The sequence below is a fragment of the Nerophis ophidion genome, linkage group LG01 (assembly GCF_033978795.1).
Source record: "Nerophis ophidion isolate RoL-2023_Sa linkage group LG01, RoL_Noph_v1.0, whole genome shotgun sequence".
NCBI lineage: Eukaryota > Metazoa > Chordata > Actinopteri > Syngnathiformes > Syngnathidae > Nerophis > Nerophis ophidion.
In genome coordinates this window covers 62,467,525-62,495,008 of record NC_084611.1, presented here as the reverse complement: position 1 = coordinate 62,495,008, position 27,484 = coordinate 62,467,525, and the positions used below count along the sequence as shown (strand labels likewise).

At 39.0% G+C, this 27,484-nt stretch overlaps 1 protein-coding gene across 1 annotated transcript in view; it reads right to left on the bottom strand.

Annotated features, from left to right (window-relative positions):
- Nucleotides 1-354: 354 nt before the first annotated feature.
- The window catches only part of LOC133557968 (uncharacterized), a 33,756-nt gene continuing 6,626 nt past the window's right edge, over nt 355-27,484 (bottom strand). Inside the window, exons 3-5 of the mRNA XM_061908990.1 lie at nt 19,604-19,705; nt 1,898-2,318; nt 355-1,305 (exon numbers count right to left, since the gene is read on the bottom strand). Coding sequence (XP_061764974.1) covers nt 1,283-1,305; nt 1,898-2,318; nt 19,604-19,705 — 546 coding nt within the window. The 3' untranslated portion in view covers nt 355-1,282. The remainder of the gene's footprint in view (nt 1,306-1,897; nt 2,319-19,603; nt 19,706-27,484) is intronic.

The window sequence follows — 27,484 nt, the reverse complement described above, 5'->3', positions numbered from 1 at the left end:
AACTTCCAGGTTATTGACATTAATGATGTCCTGTCGTCCCGGGGACGGTAAAAAAAATGCACGGGATGATGGCTTTTAACCATTTTTTTCTTTTTCTCTTTATGTATTTATTCATTTTACAATTTATATTAAATGTCTTGGATTTTCCTCCCTCTGAAAAGTTTAACAAGCCATCCTATTATAATACAACAGCTTTTAATGTAACAAATCAATGCAATAAAACAAATATATATTTTTAATGATGTTTTTTTCATTATTTTAAAAATAGGCTAATGTATACTACTTTATTTAGATTCTACAAGAAACACAAAACTTAAAAACTAAATTATTTACAATTGCAGACACAAGGTTTTGTGCAGCTTGACCACAGAGTTGAGAAGGAGCAAAGATCTTTAATATTTGTATATGAAAAACACAAAGAAATCTTCTGGGGCAGGATGAAGCCCCTACAGGTATTTGGTTTACAAACTTTCAGCACCTCCTAAAACAAAATTCACCAGCCACCACTGATTATGTTGCATTCTCATTTTAGGCCAAACTTAAGACAATACTCTCTTAACAGTAACCAGGAATAAGTCTTCAAGTAACAATATTCAAATACTAAATTTGTTGGGTTAGACAGACTTTGGTTTTATCCTGAATCCAGTGAAACAGCTTGGTGGTTTTAGCTGATATAAAGACTTTCAGGTGTTTATATATGTTTAAGTATTTGGCAGACACTTTTATCCAAAGCAACATACATGAAAAATACATATACAACAATCACTGTAAACATGATCTTTTACGGGAAGAATGTAATAGAAAATATCAATACATAGTGTCAAGACAGAATAAACTCTCTGCTGTTGCAGCAACACAGATACAGTCTATTGGTCCGTAAGATATATAGATATCTAGTATACTCATACAGTGTTTACGTAGGATATGCGCATGTATATATAACTTAATCATATTTTTTCTTCAACTTAAATATAGCTGACCGTTTTTTCCCCCTTCTCTGGGATTATTATTCCCAGTTTTGATCTTGGATGTCTGGTCATTTATAGCACATAAGAATATTCTATTACTGTAAAGCAAACTATGAGCATGCCAAAACATGTGTCCTTTATCATAGTTACACGTATGACAAAAAAGCGCGTGAAAATCAGTGGTATTCAGTGGGATAAAATGCGCTGACAGTTCATTGCTCATGCCAAATGATTGCACTGAGTGGAGTGGATCACCACTCCAAGATGGCGGCCGCGCATCTCGTCTCTTCAGCGCCAGTGGGCAGTAGCGCTCCTTACGGTAGGAAGTGAGGGGAAACTGAGTGAATAATGACAGGTTATATGATTATTTATTTTAAATTCTTATCCGCGCCACTTTAAAATTAATATTTCGGCATGTATTTCTAAAAAAAAAAAAGAAAATAAATGAATATAATATAAAACGCCAAATTATTTAGGGGGGCTTAAGAATATTTTAAGGGGGCATGAGCCGCCCTAAAATAGGCCTAGTGACTCCCCTGTACCCAATCATGGCACACAACTGTTCCCAATTAGCCTGCACACCTGTGGGATGTTCCATATAAGTGTTTGATGAGCATTCCTCAACTTTATCAGTATTTATTGCCACCTTTCCTAACTTCTTTATCATGTGTTGCTGGCTTCAAATTCTAAAGTTAATGATTATTTGCACACAAAAAAAAATGTTTATCAGTTAGAACATCAAATATGTTGTCTTTGTAGCATATTCAACTGAATATGGGTTGAAAATGATTTGCAAATCATTGTATTCCGTTTATATTTACATCTAACACAATTTCCCAACTCATATGGAAACAGGGTTTGTATATGTGTACCATCTTTACAAGCAAAAAAAAATTACATATGTGAGAAACGTATGTGTAATAAATTACCTGTGTGTGTTGATGGCTGGCCACTTTGAACGCAAAAGTTTTGGGATATTGGACACTCGGATGAAGTGACACAGGAAAGCATCTTAGTCGGTCCTGTGCCATCCTCTTGGACTGCTTTGTCGGGCAGGACGTTCCAGCTCATGTCATCCAACATCCTCCAAACTTGTTCCCCAGATATTTCTCCAGAGCCATGAGTCTGTTGCAGTCTATATGCAGATTCAATGTTGTCATGTGTCTGTGAAGGTGGGTTACACGCTGGGTTAGGTGTGTTGTTGGAGCAGACTCGGGATTCAGTGGACTTGCTGCTTTCAGATTGAGTATTATGGACATGATGTGTCCGATCTGGGGGTGGGTGGGTCATGGAGGGTGTTGTCTGGATGTTTGACAGGTCTTTCTGTGTTTTTTTGTGGTTGGAGCTTTCCTATGAAGAGAATATTAACATTTCACATCAAATATACACAATTATTACAGCTTTTTACTTGATGTCTTCCACATTTTAAACATGAATCCAATTTCCATTTGATAAAGAAAAAATATAACTTCTATTTGCATTCTGTCCTAACCCTGTTCAATATATACAAAATACAAAAAAGATTGCCATGGTGTATGAAACATCAATGTTTTATAGCTAATGTTGAATTTAATCCAACATTTATATTAATTATGTTATGTTGTTAATGTCTGAGTACAGTACATTACATAAAAGTGAGTTTCATCATACTCTAGCAATGAAATCATAGTTGAGCCCACTACTTGGCAGTAACCAGCAAAGGCCGCAAGTGTGATAAACAAAAATATATCAAAATGTTAAGTGCAGAGCCATTTCAATAGAAATTGAATACAGCAAAGCTAGAGTCTTAAAAACTGCAATACCATATGTACCAAAAGCACAGACTGCTCGAGAATTAAGTCAATAGATTATGAAAGTTATGAAAATTAGTCAAGTTTGTATGCTGGATTCTCATACTGACAATGTCACATTTGTAAAATGATATACACTACACTAAACTTGTTGTTTTTAAGTGACAAATCATCACGCTTCAAACACAGAAATGATCCAAGTTCCAAGCACCAGAAATGATATGCAACAGGAAAACTTTTCAAATTAAAAAATGCTGCAATCTAGTGTGTACCAATATGAACTTTAAACTTTATATGAACAGTTATTGTGACAGTTATTATTACTATGAAAGTATTGTTGATTGCGCTCGAAATGTACTGATACACACTAAAATCTTTTAACCAAGTTTTTTATAATTTTTTAGAAATAAAAACACAAAATACTTTCCTTGACAGAAGAAACATTTTACTGACTTAATAACAGCAATAGTATTTGTTATTTAAGTGTTTAAATATGTTTAACTTAATCAATTGTAATTTGAAAAGTTTTTAGAGTGTTTTTTGATGATAAAGGCAAAACAGGTGTTATGAGATATTAGTTGGGTTCCTTTCCTTTTGTAGACATGTCCATCTTATAGATCGATCACTCTGTTAAGAGAACACATCCTTTAAGTTCGATTTACACAGTTGAATAACGTAGTTGCTCAGTCAGCAATGGGTTTATATAATTTTTGATTATGTTGTTTAATAGGAAAATACCTTGATGTCTCTTGTATTCATGTTAGCATTTAGGCTAACTGGCTAGCAAATAACGCACTAGTAGCTTCTCTTGGAAAAAAGCATATCAAAGTGAGTTTTTTTAACTGTGGCAATCAGTTATGGTTTTACAACATTTAAAATGGTAAACAGTATTACTAACCACGGGGAATTTTACAGCGGTTAATCATAATACCGGAAATCGTTCCGCAAATTATACATTGCTAAATTATAAAATCCATTGAAAATGAATTGTAGAATCGGCAGTCCTAGAGTGTTCATTCAGTTGTTTACTTTTGTGGAATAAAAGTAACTGACAGACATGACACAAAACTATAACAATTTCAAATGAGAACTTTCTGGCTTCAAGAGAAACATTAAAATAAATCAAGAACATATATTGTGGTATATGGTTTCCTTTTTGGATCAAGCTGAGTATAAAATATACCAAAATGGGTACACGGATGATACAGTAGAGGATTGGGAGAATGTCATGTGGTCTAATGAAACCCAAATAGAACTTTTTGGTATAAACTCAACTTGTCGTGTTTGGAGGAAGAAGAATACTGAGTTGCATCCCAAGAACACCATAACTACTGTGAAGCATGGGGGTGGAAACATCATGCTCTGGGGCTGTTTTTCCACTTAGAGGACAGGACGATTGATCCGTGTCAAGGAAAGAATGAATGGGGCCATATATCGTGACATTTTGAGCCAAAACCTCCTTCAATCAGTGAGAACTTTGAATGGTTGACCAAATACTTATTTTCCAACATAATTTACGAATAAATTCTTTGAAATTCCTACGATGTGAATTCCTGGAATTTTTTTTTCACATTCTGTCCCTCACAGTTGAAGTGTACCTATCATGAAAATTACAGACCTCTGTCATCATTTTTAGTGGGAGAACTTGCACAATTGGTGGCTGACTAAATACTTTTTTGCCCCACTGTTTGCCCCATATAATTATATGGGGCTGCATGTCAGGTAATGGAACTCGGGACATGGCTGTCATTACATCTTCAATAAATGCGCAACTTTACATTGACATTTGGACAAGTCACTTATTCCAGCAATCAAAAGGATGTTTGAGGATTATGACATCATTGTTCAATATAATTGCATCTTGCGATAGAACAACAACGGTGAAAACATTCATAGGGTTAATGTCATGGCCTGAAAATAGTCCAGATCACAATCCAATTGAAAATCTTTGATAAAAATTAAGGAATATTGTCAATAACAAGACTCCGACCTGCAAATTTGATCTGACAACAGCAATCAGAAAAATATGGAGCAAGACTGAAGAAGAGGACTGTTTTGTCACTTGTTAATAAGTCCATGCCTAGGCATACAGTTCTAAAATTTGGCTGACTGCAGCGAGCCACGTCACCGAGAGATTCAACCATATTCTTTATTTTGGGGCACTTATGTTGCAGTTTTGCACATATTTCCATTATTTTAGTAAATGCGATCATTTATTTAACTGTTTTTTTATTAAAAATGGACTGTTTTTTTTAAAGTTAAACACTTATTTATTGAAACTAAAATAAATGTAAAACTGCATCAATATATAAACATATATTGACCACCACTTCCCGAAGACAGCTGGCACCCCACTCGGCGACGGAAAGTTTCTGTGAGTATGGCTTCCTGCGCTTCGTGCACTTTACTCATGGATAGGTTGGCTTTGCTAGAGAGCCGTGTCCGCCAGTTAGAGCAGTGTAATTTCGTAACTTTAGATGTTGCGGACACATCTGCTAGCGTTAGCTGTAGCGAGCTAACTAGCCCAGCTTGTAGCAGCCCTAATCGGCCTACAAGCTACGGTGTACCGGTTGAGACGCATAATAGATTTAGCCCTTTAGCTAGTCCTACACCCCAGTCTACCGGGCACCACACTCTAGTCATAGGGGACTCCATCCCCCGAAACATAAAGCTTAGCAAACCAGCCACAATTAAGTGTATTCCCGGGGGCAGAGCACCTGACATTGAAGCTAATCTTAGGGAGCTAACTCGCAACAGGTCTAGTAAACACGTACGGCAGGCTAACCGCACCACTAGTTATGCGAATATAGTAATACACGTTGGCTCCAATGACGTTAGGATGAGACAATCAGAGATTACAAAGAGAAACATAGCCAGGGCTTGTAATCTCGCCAGAAAGATGTCCAGGCATCGAGTAATTGTCTCTGGCCCCCTGCCTGGGAGAGGCAATGATGAGAGATATAGCAGATTAGTCTCTCTTAACAGGTGGCTGGATAGCTTCTGCAGACAACAGGGATTTACGTTTATTGATAATTGGCCCTCTTTCTGGGGCAAACCTGGCTTGCTGAGGAGAGACGGCCTTCACCCTAACCAGGAAGGCGCTATCCTCTTGTCTCGGAACATAGACTTCGCATTGAGCCACATTTGACTAACTGCACTAGAGCAAGCCCGGTCACTGGCAATTACAGAGCCTGCTAGCCTGGGTATGGAGTCAGTTAAGTTAGAACTAGCCAGCGCCAGGCTGGATGATCCCTGTACACATAGCAATTTTCGTAGAATAATACACAACTCACAAAATGTTTTTTCTACTGTGTCTATGACTACGTCAGAGTTAGACATGCGTTCTACCGAGGTGGCAAATTATGATGCGTTCAGTTTATCGCAGCGCCAAGTAGACAATCTGAAAATTCCCGTCATATCAATTCCTAGATATGGTCGTAATTATTTTAAGTACACTGCGCATAATAAACGCAACATTATTAATATTGATACTACGGATAATTTTATCAACAACTCCTTAAAACAGCCCACTACCTATAATATGGGCTTTCTAAACATCAGATCTTTGTCTCCCAAAACGTTATTAGTCAATGAGGTCATTAGAGACAACAACCTTAACGTCATCGGTCTTAGCGAAACCTGGCTTAAACCAGACGACTTTTTTGCGATAAATGAGGCATCCCCTCCTAACTATACGAATGCGCATATTGCCCGTCACCTCAAAAGGGGAGGGGGTGTCGCACTAATATACAACGAAAACTTTAACTTTAGTCCTAACTTAAATAATAAATATAAATCGTTTGAGGTGCTTTCTATGAAGTCTGCCACACCTCTGCCTCTGTGCCTGGCCGTTATCTACCGCCCCCCAGGGCCCTATTCGGACTTTATTAGTGAATTCTCAGAGTTTGTTGCTGATCTAGTGACGCACGCCGATAATATAATTATAATGGGGGACTTTAATATCCATATGAATACCCCATTGGACCCACCGTGCGTGGCGCTCCAGACTATAATTGATAGCTGTGGTCTTACACAAATAATAAATGAACCGACGCATCGCAGCGGTAATACGATAGACCTAGTGCTTGTCAGAGGTATCACTGTCTCCAAAGTTATGATACTCCCGTATACTAAAGTAATGTCCGATCATTACCTTATAAAATTCGAAGTTCAGACTCATGTTCGGCAAGCTAATAATAATAATAACTGCTATAGCAGCCGCAACATTAACGCTGCCACAACGACGACTCTTGCGGACCTACTGCCCTCGGTAATGGCACCGTTCCCAAAGTATGTGGGCTCTATTGATAACCTCACTAACAACTTTAACAACGCCCTGCGCGAAACCATTGATAGTATAGCACCGCTGAAGTTAAAAAAGGCTCCAAAAAGGCGTACGCCATGGTTTACTGAAGAAACTAGAGCTCAGAAATTATTATGTAGAAAGCTGGAACGCAAATGGCGCACGACTAAACTTGAGGTGCACCATCAAGCATGGAGTGATAGTTTAATAACTTATAAACGCATGCTTACCTTAGCTAAAACTAATTATTACTCAAATCTCATCCGCATTAATAAAAACGATCCAAAATTTTTGTTTAGTACAGTAGCATCGCTAACCCAACAAGGGACTCCTTCCAGTAGCTCTACCCATTCGGCAAATGACTTTATGAAGTTCTTTAATAAGAAAATTGATCTTATTAGAAAGGAGATCAAAGACAATGCGTCCCAGCTACAATGGGGTTATAGTAACACAGATATGATTGTATATACGGCGGATACTGCAAATATCCAAAATAGTTTCTCTCGTTTTGATGAAATAACATTAGAAGGATTGTTACAACGTGTAAATGGAATAAAACAAACAACATGTTTACTTGACCCACTTCCTGGGAAACTTATCAAGGAGCTTTTTGTATTATTAGGTCCATCAGTGCTAAATATTATAAACTTATCACTTTCCTCGGGCACTGTTCCCGTTGCATTCAAAAAAGCGGTTATTCATCCTCTCCTTAAAAGACCCAACCTCGATCCTGACCTCATGGTAAACTACCGACCGGTGTCTCACCTTCCCTTTATTTCGAAAATCCTCGAAAAAATTGTTGCAGAGCAGCTAAATGAGCACTTAGCGTTTAACAATCTATGTGAAACCTTTCAATCCGGTTTCAGGGCAAATCACTCGACTGAGACAGCCCTCGCAAAACTGACTAATGATCTATTGCTAACGATGGACTCTGATGCGTCATCTATGTTGCTGCTCCTCGATCTTAGCGCTGCTTTCGATACCGTCGATCATAATATTTTATTAGAGCGTATCAAAATACGAATTGGTATGTCAGACTCAGCCCTGTCATGGTTTAACTCTTATCTTACTGATAGGATGCAGTGCGTCTCCTATAACAGTGTGACCTCGGACTATGTTAAGGTAACGTGTGGAGTTCCCCAGGGTTCGGTCCTTGGCCCTGTACTCTTCAGCATCTACATGCTGCCGCTAGGTGACGTCATACGCAAATACGGTATTAGCTTTCACTGTTATGCTGATGACACCCAACTTTACATGCCCCTAAAGCTGACCAACACACCGGACTGTAGTCAGTTGGAAGCGTGTCTTAATGAAATTAAACAATGGATGTCCGCTAACTTTTTGCAACTTAATGCCAAAAAAACGGAAATGCTGATTATCGGTCCTGCTAGACACCGACCTCTATTTAATAATACAACTTTAACATTTGACAACCAAATAATAAAACAAGGTGACTCTGTAAAAAATCTGGGTATTATCTTCGACCCAACTCTCTCCTTTGAGTCACACATTAAAAGCGTTACTAAAACGGCCTTCTTTCATCTCCGTAATATCGCTAAAATTCGCTCCATTTTGTCCACTAAAGACGCCGAGATCATTATCCATGCGTTTGTTACGTCTCGTCTCGATTACTGTAACGTATTATTTTCGGGTCTCCCCATGTCTAGCATTAAAAGATTACAGTTGGTACAAAATGCGGCTGCTAGACTTTTGACAAGAACAAGAAAATTTGATCATATTACGCCTGTACTGGCTCACCTGCACTGGCTTCCTGTGCACTTAAGATGTGACTTTAAGGTTTTACTACTTACGTATAAAATACTACACGGTCTAGCTCCAGCCTATCTTGCCGATTGTATTGTACCGTATGTCCCGGCAAGAAATCTGCGTTCAAAAGACTCCGGCTTATTAGTGATTCCTAGAGCTCAAAAAAAGTCTGCGGGCTATAGAGCGTTTTCCGTTCGGGCTCCAGTACTCTGGAATGCCCTCCCGGTAACAGTTCGAGATGCTACCTCAGTAGAAGCATTTAAGTCTCATCTTAAAACTCATCTGTATACTCTAGCCTTTAAATAGACCTCCTTTTTAGACCAGTTGATCTGCCGCTTCTTTTCTTTCTCCTATGTCCCCCCCTCCCTTGTGGAGGGGGTCCGGTCCGATGACCATGGATGAAGTACTGACTGTCCAGAGTCGAGATCCAGGATGGACCGCTCGTCGGGACCCAGGATGGACCGCTCGCCTGTATCGGTTGGGGACATCTCTACGCTGCTGATCCGCTTGAGATGGTTTCCTGTGGACGGGACTCTCACTGCAGTCTTGGAGCCACTATGGATTGAACTTTCACAGTATCATGTTAGACCCGCTCGACATCCATTGCTTTCGGTCCCCTAGAGGGGGGGGGTTGCCCACATCTGAGGTCCTCTCCAAGGTTTCTCATAGTCAGCATTGTCACTGGCGTCCCACTGAATGTGAATTCTCCCTGCCCACTGGGTGTGAGTTTTCCTTGCCCTTTTGTGGGTTCTTCCGAGGATGTTGTAGTCGTAATGATTTGTGCAGTCCTTTGAGACATTTGTGATTTGGGGCTATATAAATAAACATTGATTGATTGATTGATTGAAATCATAGATGCATCAATGATCACTTTTTAATTGAATCGTAGCTCTTGAATCATAATCAAATCGAGAGGTGTCCAAATATTCCCATCTCTAGTAAGGCTGCACAACAATGTCCAGTGCAGTAGAGCAGAAGTTGTCAAACTTTTTTCACCAAGTTCCACCTCAGAAAAAATTGGCACTTCCAAGTACCACCATAATGACCATCAATAAAATACAGTAACATAGAAGACCTAAGTATTTATTAAAAAACAAGGCAGCGATTTTATTTAATAAGTAAATAAAAAAAAGTTGCCACTGTAACATTACACAGTTTGAACAGTAACACTGTTTGAATACAAAAATATAAAACACCGTACTTGAATCAAGTGATTATTTTGGCGTACCACTAGATCAGGGGTGTCCAAACTTTTTCCACTGAGGGCCGCACACAGAAAAATTAAAGCATGTGGGGGCCATTTTGATATTTTTCATTTTCAAACCATAACAAAATATATGGATTTTTCAAAATTAGTTTTAACCTTTGGGGATCCAGGGGACCATAAAGGGTCTCAGTTATTAAAATGTTAAAAATAAGTCAAATTTTTATTATTATTTATTTAATTTAACGCCAACAGTAAATATTTATATAAACTTTAAAAAAGAAAAGGTTTTATGGCTTTTCTGTCAAAAACATCTTTTTTTTTTAAATAGCAAAACTGAAATATGCAGTATTTAGTAATTAGAGCCCTAAAAGATCAATAATGCAGGACACCATTGATTTGAATTCTTTATCATCTTTGAGTAATCACAGTGAGAAGATAAATAAAATACCATTAAATATATTTGGGATCCAGAAGGGGCCCCACTCAGAAAGTCATACATTTTTATTAGCGTTTTTTTTTTACTTTCAACACTTAAGTTACGAGATCAACTTCAGTTATATCTGTCGATTTTACGTTTTAACTATTATTTTGTTTGTTTTATGTTCATTTGTCAAAGAAAACTTTGTTTTTGTATGGCAACTGCACAAAATATGCAATATTTACCACATAAAACATTTTAAAGTGAAATTTTTCAACTAATTGGAGCTTTGAAAATAATTCATTATAACATGGATTTTTTTGTCATTATTTTTGTTTTGAGCAATGGCAAAAAAAATTAAAATGATTGATTGAAACTCGTAATTAGTAGATTGCACAGTACAGTACATATTCCGTACAGCTGACCGCTAAATGGTAAAACCCGAATAAGTTTTTCAACTTGTTTAAGTCGGTCCAGGTTAATCAATTCATAATAAAGATGGTTTTTAAATGGTAAAATAAAGACGAAAAAAAAAAAAAAACGGATTGCATGGCAGGTTTGTGTCAACATTGCAACTTTTTCTCGTTAGATTTCACCTCATTTCTGATATTTTTAATGTCCTTTTTTATTTTTGCAATTGCATTTCCAGAATGTGCGGGGGGGTCGGTAAACAATTAGCTGCGGGCCGCATATGGCCCCCGGGCCGCGCTTTGGACATCCCCTGCACGAGATGGCCCCAGTGTGATTTAAATGTAGATTCATTTTTCTGCTTTCTTTTGTATCTCTAGTTAACATTACATAGACAGTGTGGCAAAAAAGTATTTAGTCAGCCACTGATTGTGCAAGTTCTCCCACTTAAAATGATGACAGAGGTCTGTAATTTTTTATCATAAGTACACTTCAAGTGTGAGAGACAGAATGTGGATAAAATAATCCAGGAATTCACATTGTAGGAATTTTAAAGAATTTATTTGCAAATTATGGTGGAAAATAAGTATTTGGTCAACCATTCAAAGCTCTCACTGATGGAAGGAGGTTTCTGCTCAAAATCTCACGATACATGGCCCAATTCATTCTTTCCTTAACACAGATCAATCGTCCTGTCCCCCTAACAGAGAAACAGCCCCAAACCATGATGCTTCCACCCCCATGCTTCACAGTAGGTTTGGTGTTCATGGGATGCAACTCAGTATTCTTCTTCCTCCAAACACGACGAGTTGAGTTTATACCAAAATGGATACATGGATGATACAGCAGAGGATTGGGAGAATGTCATGTGGTCATATGAAACCAAAATAGAACTTTTTGGTATAAACTCAACTCGACGTGTTTGGAGGAAGAAGAATACTGAGTTGCATCCCAAGAACACCACACCTACTGTGAAGCATGGGGGTGGAAACATCATGCTTTGGAGCTGTTTTTCTGCTAAGGGGACAGGACGATTGATCCGTGTTAAGAAAAGAATGAATGGGGCCATGTAGCGTGAGCTTTTGAGCCAAAACCTCCTTCCATCAGTGAGAGCTTTGAATGGTTGACCAGATACTTATTTTCCAACATAATTTACAAATAAATTATTTGAAATTCCTACAATGTGAATTCCTGGATTTTCTTTTCACATTCTGTCTCTCACAGTTGAAGTGTACCTATGATGAAAATTACAGACCTGTGTCATCATTTTAAGTGGGAGAACTTGCACAATCGGTGGCTGGGACTAAATACTTTTTTGCCCCACTGTATGTATTGTTGCATTTGAACAACTGTATTGTTGATAATAGAGCTAAGTTATTGGTATAATTCATTATCAATAGCGCTATTTCAATTGGTATTTGTATTGCTCTATTTGTAGTGTAATAATGCTCATTGTCATTTCTGTATTTTTTATTTCACTAACTGCTTCTTTGCTTTCATTTTTACCATCATATTTGTACATATCATATTTGCTGATTTTGTTTTCGTTGTTATTGTTGTATTTGCCGTTGGTTGTTTTTGTCTCTTTGTCTTATCCCCCTTTTGTCCCCACAATTTTTCTCCCTGTCTTCCTTTTTTTCTCTCTCTATCCTCTCCTGCTCCAACCCAGCTGCACCAAATGATAATACATTTACTAAAGTCAAATACAAATAAGGCAACAAGAGAAGTACCCCACACTTCTCTCTTTTAAAGTAAATTTGGACTACATCAACAATATGATTTGCCTGAGAAGCTGGACAGGAAAAAAAATAAAGAATAAAAAAACAAATGTACATTGAAATCATTATAGGTCCTTTTAAAGTACCAGTATCATATATATATACATATATATATTAGGGGTGTTGGAAAAAATCGATTACAATACGAATCGAATACGTTGTGCGATTCAAAAATCGATAATTTTTTTAAATCGATTTAAAAAAATAAATACAATTATTTGTATTATTATTATTTTTTTAATCAATCCAAAAAACCACTACACAGCAATGCCATAACAATGCAATCCAATTCCAAAACCAAACCTGACCCAGCAACACTCAGAACTGCAATAAAGAAACAAACACGACACAGAACAAGCCAAAAGTAGTGAAACAAAAATGAATATTATCAACAACAGTATCAATATTAGTTATAATTTCAGCATAGCAGTGATTAAAAATCCCTCAACATTATCATTGGACATTTATAAAAAAAAAAAAAAAAAAAAAAGAACAATAGTGTCACAGTGGCTTACACTTGCATCGCATCTCATAAGCTTAACACACTGTGTCCAATGTTTTCACAAAGATAAAATAAGTCATATTTTTGGTTCGTTTAATAGTTAAAACAAATTTTCATTAATGCAATCAGTTGATAAAACATTGTCCTTTACAATTATAAAGGTTTTTTTTAAAAAAATCTACTACTCTGCTAGCATGTCAGCAGACTGGGGTAGATCCTGCTGTAATCCTATGTATTGAATGAATACAGAATCGTTTTGAATCGGAAAAATATCGTTTTTGAATCGAGAATTGAATCGAGAATTGAATCAAATCGAAAAAAATCGATATATTATCAAATCTTGACCCAAGAATCGATATTGAATCGAATCCTGGGACACCTAAAGATTCACAGCCCTAATATATATATATATATATATATATATATATATATATATATATATATATATATATATATATATATATATATATATATATATATATATATATACATATACACACATATACATATATATATACACATATATATATACATATATATATATACATATATATATATACATATATATATATACATATATATATATACATATATATATATATACATATATATATATATATATATATATACATATATATATACATATATATATATATATATATATATATATATACATATATATATACATATATATATATATACATATATATATATATATATATATATATATATACATATATATACATATATATATATACATATATATATATATACATATATATATATATATATACATATATATATATATATATACATATATATATATATATATATATATATATATATATATATACATATATATATATACATATATATATATATATACATATATATATATACATATATATATATATATATATATACATATATATATATATATATACATATATATATATACATATATATATATATATACATATATACATATATATATATATATATATATATATATATATATATATATACATATATATATATACATATATATATATATATACATATATACATATATATATATATATATATATATATATATATATATATATATATATATACATATATATATATATATATATATATATATATATATATATATATATATATATATATATAAAATCAAAATAGTATCAATCTCACAGAGATTTAGGAGCCATTTTGAGAGATAATGAGCAAGCCAGTCACGTAATCCGTGACGTAGAGGTTGGAATCAAACATACTTACAAAAGAAGCAAATCATGCAGACTTGTGAGAGCCGTTTACTCTGGGAAAAATGATGATCCAAAACATTATATTTTTTAGCCTGAAAATAACAAGGATGAGCTAGCTACACGTTTTAGAATCTGTGTGCTAAACAGATTCAGTTTTGGTGAAACACTAAGCATTATGTAGCAATATTACTAAGTGCTTAACAAGATACACACACTAAGAACATAATAAAATATGGTAATCACTTGCTGTACAATGTCTGCTCTCACTGTGATGACGACAAATAGGAAGCCCATATCATCCCGTTTGGATGAATAATTAATCTTAATCCATAGAAAGGGTTATAAGGAAAACTGTGGCATCAGCAGGACATCGGCAGCTCAATGCTGCAGCACAAATTTCTTCTTCACAGTTTTGCGACAGTTGGTTTTTATATACAGTACGTTGTATTACTGCCATTTTAATCCACGATGTAAATTTTAACTCTTCCATATGGAGTCTACTGACAGACAAGCTACAACTAAAGTATACGTTACGTTTTACAAACCCCGTTTCCATATGAGTTGAGAAATTGTGTTAGATGTAAATATAAACAGAATACAATAATTTGCAAATCCTTTTCAACCCATTTTCAGTTGAATATGCTACAAAGACAAAATATTTGATGTTCAAACTCATAAACTTGATTTTATTTTTGCAAATAATAAATTACTTAGAACTTCATGGCTGCAAGACGTGCCAAAGTAGTTGGGAAAGGGCATGTTCACCACTGTGTTACATCACCTTTTCTTATAACAACACTCAATAAACGTTTAAGAACTAAGGAAACTAGATGTTGAAGCTTTGAAAGTGGAATTATTTCCCATTCTTGTTTTATGTAGAGCTTCAGTCGTTCAACAGTCCGGGGTCTCCGCTGTCGTATTTTACGCTTAATAATGCACCACATTTTAACGGAATACAATGATTTGCAAATCCTTTTCAACCCTTATTCAGTTGAATACGCTACAAAGAAGAGATATTTGATGTTCAAACTCATAAACTTTATTTTTTTTTGCAAATAGTAAATAACTTAGAATTTCATGGCTGCAACACGTGCCAAAGTAGTTGGGAAAGGGCATGTTCACCACTGTGTTACATCACCTTTTCTTTTAACAACACTCAAACATTTGGGAACTAAGGAAACTAATTGTTAAAGCTTTGAAAGTGGAATTCTTTCCTATTCTTGTTTTATCTTCGCTGTCGTATTTTAAGCTTCATAATGCGCCACACATTTTCGATGGGAGACAGGTCTGGACTGCAGGCGGGCCAAGAAAGTACCGTTTGTCTTGCTGAAATAAGCAAGGGCGTCCATGAAAAAGACGGCACTTAAATGGCCGCATATGTTGTTCCAAAACCTGTATCTACCGTTCAGCATTAATGGTGCCTTCAAAGATGTGTAAGTTACCTATGCCTCGGGCACTAATGCACCCCCATACCATCACAGATGCTGGCTTTTGAACTTTGCACCGATAACAGTCTGGATGGTTCGCTTCCCCTTTGGCGAAACGATGTCGAATATTTCCATTAACAATTTGAAATGTGGACTCGTCAGTCCAGAGAACACTTTTCCACTTTGCATCAGTCCATCTTAGATGATCTGGGCCCAGAGAAGCCGGTGGCGTTTCTGGATGTTGTTGATAAATGGCTTTCACTTTGCATAGTAGAGCTTTAACTTGCACTTACAGATGTAGCGACAAACTGTATTTAGTGACAGTGGTTTTCTGAAGTGTTCCTGAGCCCCTGTGGTGATATCCTTTAGAGATTGATGTCTGTTTTTGATACAGTGCCGTCTGAGGGATCGAAAGTCACAGTCATTCAATGTTGGTTTCCGGCCATGCCGCTTACGTGGAGTGATAACTCCAGATTCTCTGAACCTTTTGATGATATTATGGACCGTAGATGTGGAAATCCCTACGGTCCATAATATCCCTTGCAATTAAACTTTGAGAAACGTTGTTCTTAAACTGTTTGACTATTTGCTCACATAGTTGTGGACAGAGGAGTGTACCGCGCCCCATCCTTTCTTGTGAAAGACTGGGTATAAAAACATCTTCCCAAAAAAATGCTCAATCATGGCACCCACCTGTTCCCAATTAGCATGCACACCTGTGGGATGTTCCAAATAGGTGTTTGATGAGCATTCCTCAACTTTATCAGTATTTATTGCCACCTTTCCCAACTTCTTTGTCACGTGCTGCTGGCATCAAATTCTAAAAGTTAATGATTTGCAAAAAAAAAATGTTAATCAGTTTGAAAATCAACTATATTGTCTTGTAGCATATTCAACTGAATATGGGTGGAAAAGGATATGCAAATCATTGTATTCCATTTATATTTACATCAAACACAATTTCCCAACTCATATGGAAACGGGATTTGTACTATAAATGGCGACAGCGTAACATGCATGTTCATGTAAGATGTAAGAAGATGTAAGAAAAAAAAGCTACTTTGTGACTTAATGATTTTTTGGTATGGATGTTAGTGTTTTTTTTTATTGTTTCATTTTATTTTTCTCTATACATATTAGTGCACAATGCGCAGTATGTAGTATTTGTTTTATTTGTTTTGTTTTTCATTACGTTTTACTTCTGTTACCATACGTAAAAACCTGCACTGCTACAATGGAATTTCCCAATTGTGGGACAAAAAAGGTCTATTCTATCCTATCCTATCCAACTCCGGGCTACAATGGCGAACTCATGCAAAGCTTTTTGGGTGAACCTCTAAATATCTGCTGACATCACATGTTGGAAAACTTCACAAAAACAACTCTGGGCAAATCGGAGACTGCTTGTTTGGAACAATTTCGGAAGAAGGCAAGAGACCGTATTTTCCAGACCATAGGGCGCACCGAAATATAAGGCGCACTACCGATAAATGGTGTATTTGTTTTAATTTGTTTTCATATATTATTACTATATGCCCTGTGGCAATTCAAGGAAATACGGTATTTACCATTGTATGTTTAATGCGCATACAATTATTCAATCGATGCGGCTTCATTGCTTAACAGAGACGTAGTAAAACATTTTGATATATTTTTGAGCGCTGTGTGTAATGTTCTATATTTTCAATGGAACATTTAAAATGTTTGTGTTATTTACTTGAGACATATTGCATGTGTTGGCCCTGCGATAAGGTAGCGACTTATCCAGGGTGTACCCCGCCTTCCGCCCGATTGTAGCTGAGATAGGCACCAGCGCCAGCCGCTACCCCAAAGGGAATAAGCGGTAGAAAATGGATGGATGGATGGATATTGTTAGGCACACAGGATTATAGAGTGCATTATTTGGGTCATATTATATTTTTTTATTTTCTAAATTGAAAACACTTCCTTGTGATTAACATAACATGTAAGGATGGTTCTTTGGTCAAAATGTTTCATAGATTATATTTTACAGATCATCTTCAAGCCGCTTTCTGACAGTCGCTTCCAGATGTGCTGTTTTGTGGGCGGTCTTATTTACGTGGCTCACTGTCTGCAGTGTCTTCACCCCGTCATTTTTGTTGTAGCGGTGTAGCGTGCAAGTATGGGAGAGGAAGAAGTGTCAAAAGATGGAGTTCACTGTTTTAACGACATTCAGGACTTTACTTAAGTTAATAACGGAGCAGCGTCTCCTCATCCGGAAACAACAATGCCGGTGTCCTGTGAAAAACCGTCCGACCGGAACTCTGTAATAACTAAAATTCCTTGGGTGAATAATATAAACTCACTACACCGGTATGTTTTAGCACTTTCACGGCGAATTTACTGACAGATCTAAGTAAGAACTTTACAGTACTGTATATTAGAAATGGAAACAACGGAGGATGAATGTCCCACAACAAGAAGATAGAGAAAAAGAAGGAGCTTATCGATTACGGTGTAGTCACAGAGTTCAAAGGCGGACGCGGGAAATTTTTCAGGATTTATGCAGATCCCAAATACAGATCAGCAGGTACCAGAAGGTAAGAAAAGTTGCTTTTGCATATTATTGCACACACATTATACGCACACCATAAAAATACTCGTATGTTGACCCACATCAAGCGGTGCAGCTTCATAGGTTACCCCAAAGTTGTAATAAAACATTTTGATAGATTTTTGAGCGCAGTGTGTAATGTTCTATATTTTCAATGGAACATATTAATTGTTGGTGTTGTTTACTTGAGTCATATTTCCATCATCGTGCAGCCTAAATGCGTCTCTTATGTTTGACTGCCATCTACTGGTCACACTTATCATTACACCATGTACCAAATAAAATTGGTTCGTGGTCGGTAAGGGAAACCAGAACTAGTCCGTACATTACGCGCACCGCGTTATAAGGCACACTGTGAGTTTTGAGAAAAAAAACATTTTAAGTGCTCCTTAGAGTCCGTAAAATACGATAGTTTTATAAATATCTCCACCTTGCTTCCATTGTTTGATTTTCAAATTTGAGACTTATCCATCCATCCATTTTCTACCGCGTGTCCCGTTGGGGGTGGCTGGGGGTGCTGGAACCTATCTCAGCTGCATTCGGGCGGAAGGCGAGGTACACCTTGGACAAGTGTCCACATCATCACAGGGCCAACAGACAACATTCACACACTAGGGCCAATTTAGTGTTGCGTATCAACCTATAATTTTACACTTATGCAAGTCCCAAATACACAGAAACAGGTACCAAAAGATAAGGAAAGTTGGTTTTGCATAACAGGACCTCTTTAAAAAACAGACAAAGAAGATGAAAAAAAAGAAATAGATGACAAATACCTTACATTTCAAGACAAACGGATAAACAAATTAGCCTGTGTGGAGAGAGCAGGTTCTGCCGTGTATAATATGCAATAACAACATGTAATATGTAAATGAAACTGTTAAATGTGAAGCTGCACTTCGACATATTGCATTTAACATAGGAATTATTTGACTAAGTATTATTTGGCATCAGTATAACCCATTTATTATGACAAATAATTTCAGCCTCATTATTATAATCCTATTGTATTCCAAAATTGTTTTTATTCAGTGTTAAAAGATATCATGTGGTCCTCAACGGAAACACTTTTTTAAAATATTTGGGTTTTATGGTTCTCTTAGCGATTAAGGTTCGCCGACACCTGGACTAAGAGCTGCAATTTCCATGAAGCGTTCAGTACCTCGAAGTAAACATATTACTTGGTTCTTACCAGAGACAAGGATGCCAATGACAACACTGTCTGGTCTTCTTGCGTGGACACGACCTCCCATGATTGTCTTTTTGTCTTTCTCATGCTCCTCCTCAGCTTCACCTGCAGAGTAGAAAATCAAAGAGGAGTCCCACAAATATTTAGACGTCTGACGCCTGACATGTTTGTGATACTTCTCTTAACACAAATAATGTTACCATTCACTTAATTTTTAACAGCTCATGTTAAAGTGAGCTGGAGCTTATACAAACTAACGGTGGTGAACTAAGTAAAGCGGTGGCGAACATAGCCTTGCCAAACGACAGAGGAGTGTCTCAAAGATGTGTTTTCTCAGCCCTTATGGAAGTGATAAAGGTTGGGTTTCACACTTCTTGAGGTTTTCTGCACGCTATGGTAGTGTTCACTCCTTGGGCTTGTGGTGGCAGATCTCTGCTCTTACTTGTGCGGCAATTACTTTTATAATCGCTTGTATTTAACAAATGAATAAAAGGCATGTAACAAAATACATTTCTTTCGCTTTTAATGTGTGTTTTATATTCACTCAATTTAGTAAAAAAGTGACTTAAGTGCAATACAGATCATTTCTGCTACTTCTTACTCTGACAAAAAACAGCCGTGTATGAGTGCTTTGAAGCATGTTTTGCCACAGCTACAAGCCCCGTTTCCATATGCGTTGTGAAATTGTGTTAGATGTAAATATAAACGGAATACAATGATTTGCAAATACTTTTTAACCCATATTCAATTAAATGCACTACAAAGACAAGAAATTTGATTTTCGAACTATTTTTTTTGCAAATAATAATTAAATTAGAATTTCATGGCTGCAACACATGCCAAAGTAGTTGGGAAAGGGCACGTTCACGACTGTGTTCCATCACCTTTTATTTTAACAACACTCAATAAATGTTTGGGCACTGAGGAGACAGATTTTTTAAGCTTTTCAGGTGGTATTATTTCCCATTCTTGCTTGATGTATAGCTTAAAGGACTAGTGAAACCCACTTCTACCGACCACGCAGTCTGATAGTTTATATATATATCAATGATGAAATATTAACATTGCAACACGTGCCATTACGGCCAATTTAGTTTACTAAATTACAATTTTAAATTTCCCGCGGTGTCGTGTTGAAAACATCGCGGTATGATGTCGTGTGCGTTTGACGTCTCGGGTTGTAGCGGACATTATTTTCCAGCCCGATCCAAGCTATAAGTAGTCTGCTTTAATCACATAATTACACAGTATTCTGGACATATTTGTGACTGAATCTTTTGCAATTTGTTCAATTAATAATGGAGAAGTCAAAGTAGAAAGATGGAGGTGGGAAGTTTTTAGCTTTTAATCACAACAACACAGCCGGTGTTTCCTTGATTAAAATTCCTGAAAGTGAAGCTTTACTATGGAACAGAGCGGTCAAGTGAACATGCATCCCGACCACATGTCAACCGGCAGTTTTCGGTGAGAAAATGGTGGTAATAAGTCGGCTCTTACCGGAGACATCAGCAGAGATTCCGTCCTGCTGCAGCTGCGTGACATCCCTCAGAAACACTGGGTCAACACACCCATGGCCACATCCCTCAAACTTTCAGGTACTATTTAATCTCACTAAAACACTAGCAACACAATAGGTAGATAAGGGATTTTCCAGAATTATCCTAATAAATGTGTTTAATAACATCTGAATCGCTCCCACTGCAATCGCCTTTTTTGTCTTTCTATTCCTTCACTCTGAATGTCCTCATCCAAAAATCTTTCATCCTCGCTCAAATCAATGGGGAAATTGTCGATTTCTCGGTCCGTATAGCTCTTGCTGCTGGAGGCTATGATTATAAACAATGTGAGGAGCCCTACAACCTGTGACGTCACGCGCACATCGTCTGCTACTTCCGGTAAAGGCAAGGCTTTTTTATTAGCGACCAAATGTTGCTAACTTTATCGTCGATGTTCTCTACTAAATCCTTTCAGTAAAAATAAGACAATATCGGAAAATGATCAAGTATGACACATAGAATTGACCTGTTAGCCCCGTTTGAATAAGAAAATCTCATTTCAGTATGCCTTTAAGTTGTTCAACAGTCCGAGGTGTCTGTTGTCGTATTTTAGGCTTCAAAATTTTCAATGGGAGACAGGTCTGGACTACAGGTAGGCCAGTCTAGTACCCGCTCACTTTTACTATGAAGCCACGCTGTTGTAACACGTGGTGTGGCATTATCTTGCTGAAATAAGCAGGGGTGTCCATGATAACGTTGCTTGAATGGCAGTATATGTTGCTCCAAAACCTGTATGTACCTTTCAGCATTAATGGTGCCTTCGCAGATGTGTAAGTTACCCATGCCTTGGACACTAATGCACCGCCATACAAACACAGATGCTGGCTTTTGAACTTTGCGCCTATACCAATCCGGATGGTTCTTTTCCTTTTTGTTTCCGAGGAGACACATGTCCACAGTTTCCAAAAACCATTTGAAATGTGGACACTTCAAACCACAGAACACTTTTCCACTATGCATCAGTCCATCTTAGATGATCTCTGGCCCAGAGAAGCCGGCGGCGTTTCTGGATGTTGTTGATAAATGGCTTTTGCTTTGCATAGCAGAGCTTTAACTTGTACTTACAGATGTAGTAATTAACTGTATTTAGTAAAAGTGGTTTTCTGAAGTGTTCCTGAGCCCATCCATCCATCCATCTTATTCGGCTTATCCAAGGTCGGGTCGCGGGGGCAGCAGCCTAAGCAGTGAAGCCCAGACTTCCCTCTCTCCAGCCACTTCGTCTAGCTCTTCCCGGGGGATCCCGAGGCGTTCACAGGCCAGCCGGTAGACATAGTCTCACCAACGTGTTCTGGGTCATCCCCGTGGCCTCCTACCGGTTGGACCTCCCTAGGGAGGCGTTCGGATGGCATCCTGACCAGATGCCCGAACCACCTCATCTGGCTCCTCTCGATGTGGAGGAGCAGCGGCTTTAATTTGAGTTCCTCCCGGATGGCAGAGCTTCTCACCCTATCTCTAAGGGAGAGCACCGCCACACGGCGGAGGAAACTCATTTCGGCCGCTTGTACCCGTGATCTTAACCTTTCGGTCATGACCCAAAGCTCATGACCATAGGTGAGGATGGGAACGTAGATCGACCGGTAAATTGAGAGCTTTGCCTTCCGGCTCAGATCTTTCTTCACCACAACGGATCGGTACAACGTCCGCATTACTGAAGATGCCACACTGATCCGCCTGTCGATCACACGATCCACTCTTCCCTCACTCGTGAACAAGACTCCTAGGTACTTGAACCCCTCCACTTGGGGCAGGGTCTCCTCCCCGACCCGGAGATGGCATTCCACCCTTTTCCGGGCGAAAACCATGGACTTGGAGGTGCTGATTCTCATTCCGGTCGCTTCACACTCGGCTGCGAACCGATCCAGTGAGAGCTGAAGATTCTGACCAGAGGACCACATCATCTGCAAAAAGCAGAGACCTAATCCCACGGCCAGCAAATCGGAACCTCTCAAAGCCTTGACTGCGCCTAGAAAAGTTGTCCATAAAAGTTATGAACAGAATCGGTGACAAAGGACAGCCTTGGCAGAGTCCTACCTTCACTGGAAATGTGTTCGACTTACTGCCGGCAATACGGACCAAGCTCTGGCATGATCGTACAGTGAGCGGACCGCTACAATAAGACAGTTCAATACCCCATACTCTGAGCACTCCCCAAAGGACTTCTAGAGGAACACGGTCGAATGCCTTCTCCAAGTCCACAAAGCACATGTAGACTGGTTGGGCAAACTCTCATGCAACCTCAAGAACCCTGCCTATAGTATAGAGCTGGTCCACAGTTCCACGACCAGGACGAAAACCACACTGTTCCTCCTGAATCCAAAGTTCGACTATCCGGCGTAGCCTCCTCTCCAGTACACCTGAATAAACCTTACCGGGAAGGTTGAGAAGTGTGATCCCACGATAGTTGGAACTCACCCTCCGGTCCTCCTTCTTAAAGAGAGGAACCACCACCCCGGTCTGCCAATCCAGAGGTACCGCCCCCGATGTCTACGCGATGCTGCAGAGTGTTGTCAACCAAGACAGCCCCACAGCATCCAGAGCCTTAAGGAACTCTGGGCGGATCGCATCCACCCCTGGGGCCTTGCCACCGAGGAGCTTTTTAACTACCTCAGCAACCTTCGCTCCAGAAAAAGGAGAGTTCACCACAGATTCCCCAGGCACTGCTTCCTCATAGGAAGACGTGTTGGTGGGATTGAGGAGGTCTTCGAAATATTCCTTCCACCTATCCACAACATCCGCATTTGAGGTCAGCAGAACACCATCCGCACCATACACAGTGTTGATAGTGCACTGCTTCCCCTTCCTTAGGCGGCGGATGGTGGACCAGAATCGCTTCGAAGCCGAATGTTTTACACCCCCGCACACCCAAACCCGCCCACCTTACCGACGCACGGGGTGGCGGGGTTTGCTGCTAGCGGGGTGTATAAAATAGTCAGGAAGTCTCATGAATACAAAGGATTATGGGTATTTGTTGTGTTGCGTTTATGTTGTGTTACTGTGAGGATGTTCTCCCGAAATGTGTTTGTTGTTCTTAATTGGTGTGGCTTCACAGCGTGGCGCATATTACTAAGAGTGTTAAAATTGTTTATATCACAACAATTAGTGTACTCTGTGTCACCCAGTATGCCTTGCAGTCGTGTGCATGTTGCCGCGGAAGCCACACACAACATGATGCTGGTCTGACAAGCAGATTGTACATGTTGTAGTAGGCGACAAAGCAAATGGCTTCATAGCACGCCCTAACACTTATTATCTGGGTGACTACCGGCGGTCATTCAGGATAATAATAGCGTTTATTATTGTCTTCTTCGCTTTATGACACGGGTCTTAAATGGCACTTTGAATGGCAAAGGATACCGATCACAGAACCATGCATATCAAATATTTCCGGATGGTTCAACCGCCACCCGCCCAAATCTAATTAAAATCTATTTGTTCGTCATGTCAACCGCCCGACCCGCGGTTTGTCCGCGGACTCCGGAGTCCTATGAGCCAAAGTAACTCGATAGGACTCCTTCTTCTGCTTGACGGCATCCCTTACCGCTGGTGTCCACCAACGGGTTTTAGGATTACCGCCCCGACAGGTACCAACTCCCTTGCGGCCACAGCCCCAATCATCCGCCTCGAAAATAAAGGTGCGGAACATGGTCCACTCGGACTCAATGTCACCCACCTCCCTCGTGACATGTTCAAAGTTCTTCCGGAGTGGCCAGACGTTCCCAACAGACCCTCACAATGCGTTTGGGCCTGCCAGGTCTGTCCGGCATCCTCCCCCACCATCGCAGCCAACTCACCACCAGGTGGTGATCGGTTGAAAGCTTTGTCTCTCTCTTCACCCAAGTGTCCAAAACATGAGGCCGCAAATCCGATGACACGACTACAATGTCGATCATGGAACTGCGGCCTTGGGTGTCCTGGTGCCAAGTGTACATATGGACACCCTCATGTTTGAACATTGTATTTGTTTTTGACAAACTGTGACGAGCACAAAAGTCCAATAACAAACCACCACACGGGTTCAGATCCGGGCGGCCTTTCTTCCCAATCACGCCTCTCCAGGTTTCACTATCATTGCCAACATGAGCTTTGAAGTCCCCCAGTAGGACAAGGGAATCACCCGGGTGTGCACTTTCTTTCCTAGAGTGTACCCAAAAAGGGTGGGTACTCTGAACTGCTGTTGGTGCATAAGCACAAACAACATTCAGGACCCGTCCCCCCAACCGAAGGCGGAGGGGGGCTACCCTTTCGTCCACCGGGTTGAACTCCAACGTGCAGGCTTCGAGCCGGGGGGGGGGAAAGTATTGCCACACCAGCCCGTCGCCTCTCACTGCCAGCAACGCCAGAGTGGAAGAGAGTCCAGCCCCTCTCGAGAGAAGTGGTTCCAGAGCCCTTGCTTTGAGTCGAAGTGAGTCCGACTATATCCAGCCGGAACTTCTCCACTAAGCGCACTAGCTCAGGATCCTTCCCCCCAGTGAGGTGACGTTCCACTTCCCAAAAGCTAGCTTCTGTAGCCGAGGATCGGACCGCCAAGTGCCCTGCCTTCAGCTGCCGCCCAGCTCACATCGCACCCAACGTCTATGGCCCCTGCTATGAGTGGTGAGCCCATGTTTTGAAATACTTTAGAGATTGATGTCAGTTTTTGATACAGTGCCGTCTGAAGGATCAAAGGTTACGGTAATTCAATGTTGGTTTCCGGCCAAGCCGCTTACGTGGAGTGATTTCTCCAGATTCTCTGAACCTTTTTATGATATTATGGACCGTAGATGTTAAAATCCCTAAATTTCTTGCAATTGCACATTGAGAAACGTTCTTAAACTGTTTGGCTTTTTGCTCACGCAGTTGTGGAAAAAGGGGTGCACCTCGCTCCATCCTTTCTTGTGAAAGACTGAACATTTTTTGGGAAGCTGTTTTAATACCCAATCATGGCACCCACCTGTTCCCAATTAGCCTGCACACATGTGGGATGTTCCAAATAAGGGTTTGATGAGCTTTCCTCAACTTTATCAGTATTTAGGGACGGCGTGGCGCAGTGGGAGAGTGGCCGTGCCCAACCCGAGGGGCCCTGGTTCAAATCCCACCTAGTACCAACCTCGTCACGACCGTTGTGTCCTGAGCAAGACACTTCACCCTTGCTCCTGATGGGTGCTGGTTGGCGCCTTGCATGGCAGCTCCCTCCATCAGTGTGTGAATGTGTGTGTGAATGGGTAAATGTGGAAGTAGTGTCAAAGCGCTTTGAGTACCTTGAAGGTAGAAAAGCGCTATACAAGTACAACCCATTTATTTATTGCCACCTTTCCCAACTTCTTTGTCACGTGTTGCTGGCATCAAATTCTAAAGTTAATGACTATTTGCTAAGAAAAAAAAGTTTATCAGTTTGAACATCAAATATGTTGTCTTTGTAGCATATTCAACTGAATATGGGTTGAAAAGGATTTGCAAATCATTTATATGATTTATATTTACATCTAACACAATTTTCCAACTCATATGGAAACAGGGTTTGTACATTATAATTTATGAGCCAGAAGCACTAAATTCACATTTGTGACCGGTTTACACGATTAAAATTACATACATGGAAACACTGTCATTTTTTTTTGCAACCCAGCAGACGTTCTATTCACCATCGATGCGTCTAGCCGTGGAAAAAATGTTGTCTAGTATTCAGTACTGACAAAAGCAGGTATTGAAGTATTTCTTGCATGTTTGTGTCAATACTTTTAACCACCCTACAATGACACAAGCGTAGGACCAGTGTGGAAAATTCAGTTGAAATACGCTAAAAATATGACATCCGTAGAAAGCTACTGAATTTTCCAGAAAGTTCTCACTCAAAATGTCCCTAACATCTGGGCATATACAACACGTATCTACTGATTGGTACCGTATTAGGTACTTTTATAGGTTTTGACGGAATTACGTCGGTATATTCTATACTGATTCACATAAAATTAAACAGTACTAGGGATGATGTTAAAAACCTGTTCTCCCGGTTGTTCGATGAGAAAAGAACAATTCAAATGGACTCAAATCCCTTTTTGAGAACCGGTTCCCGTTATCGAGGCCACCATAGTAAAGAAAAAGAGTTGGTTCTTTATTCAAATCCCTGGGAACGAATCCCGTCTCACAGCAAATGCCCTGTGGGACATCACAGGAAATTACGTAGCTCAGTCATTAGGCAGCAGATACAGAAAGCAGCAAAAATAATGGACCGGAAAAAATGCCTCAAGGCATGGGTTCACTTAAAAAAAAAATACGACAAGGAAACGGCTATCTGCAATTATTGCCAGGCTTCGCTCTGATGTAAAGGGGAAGCACAACAAACATGTTG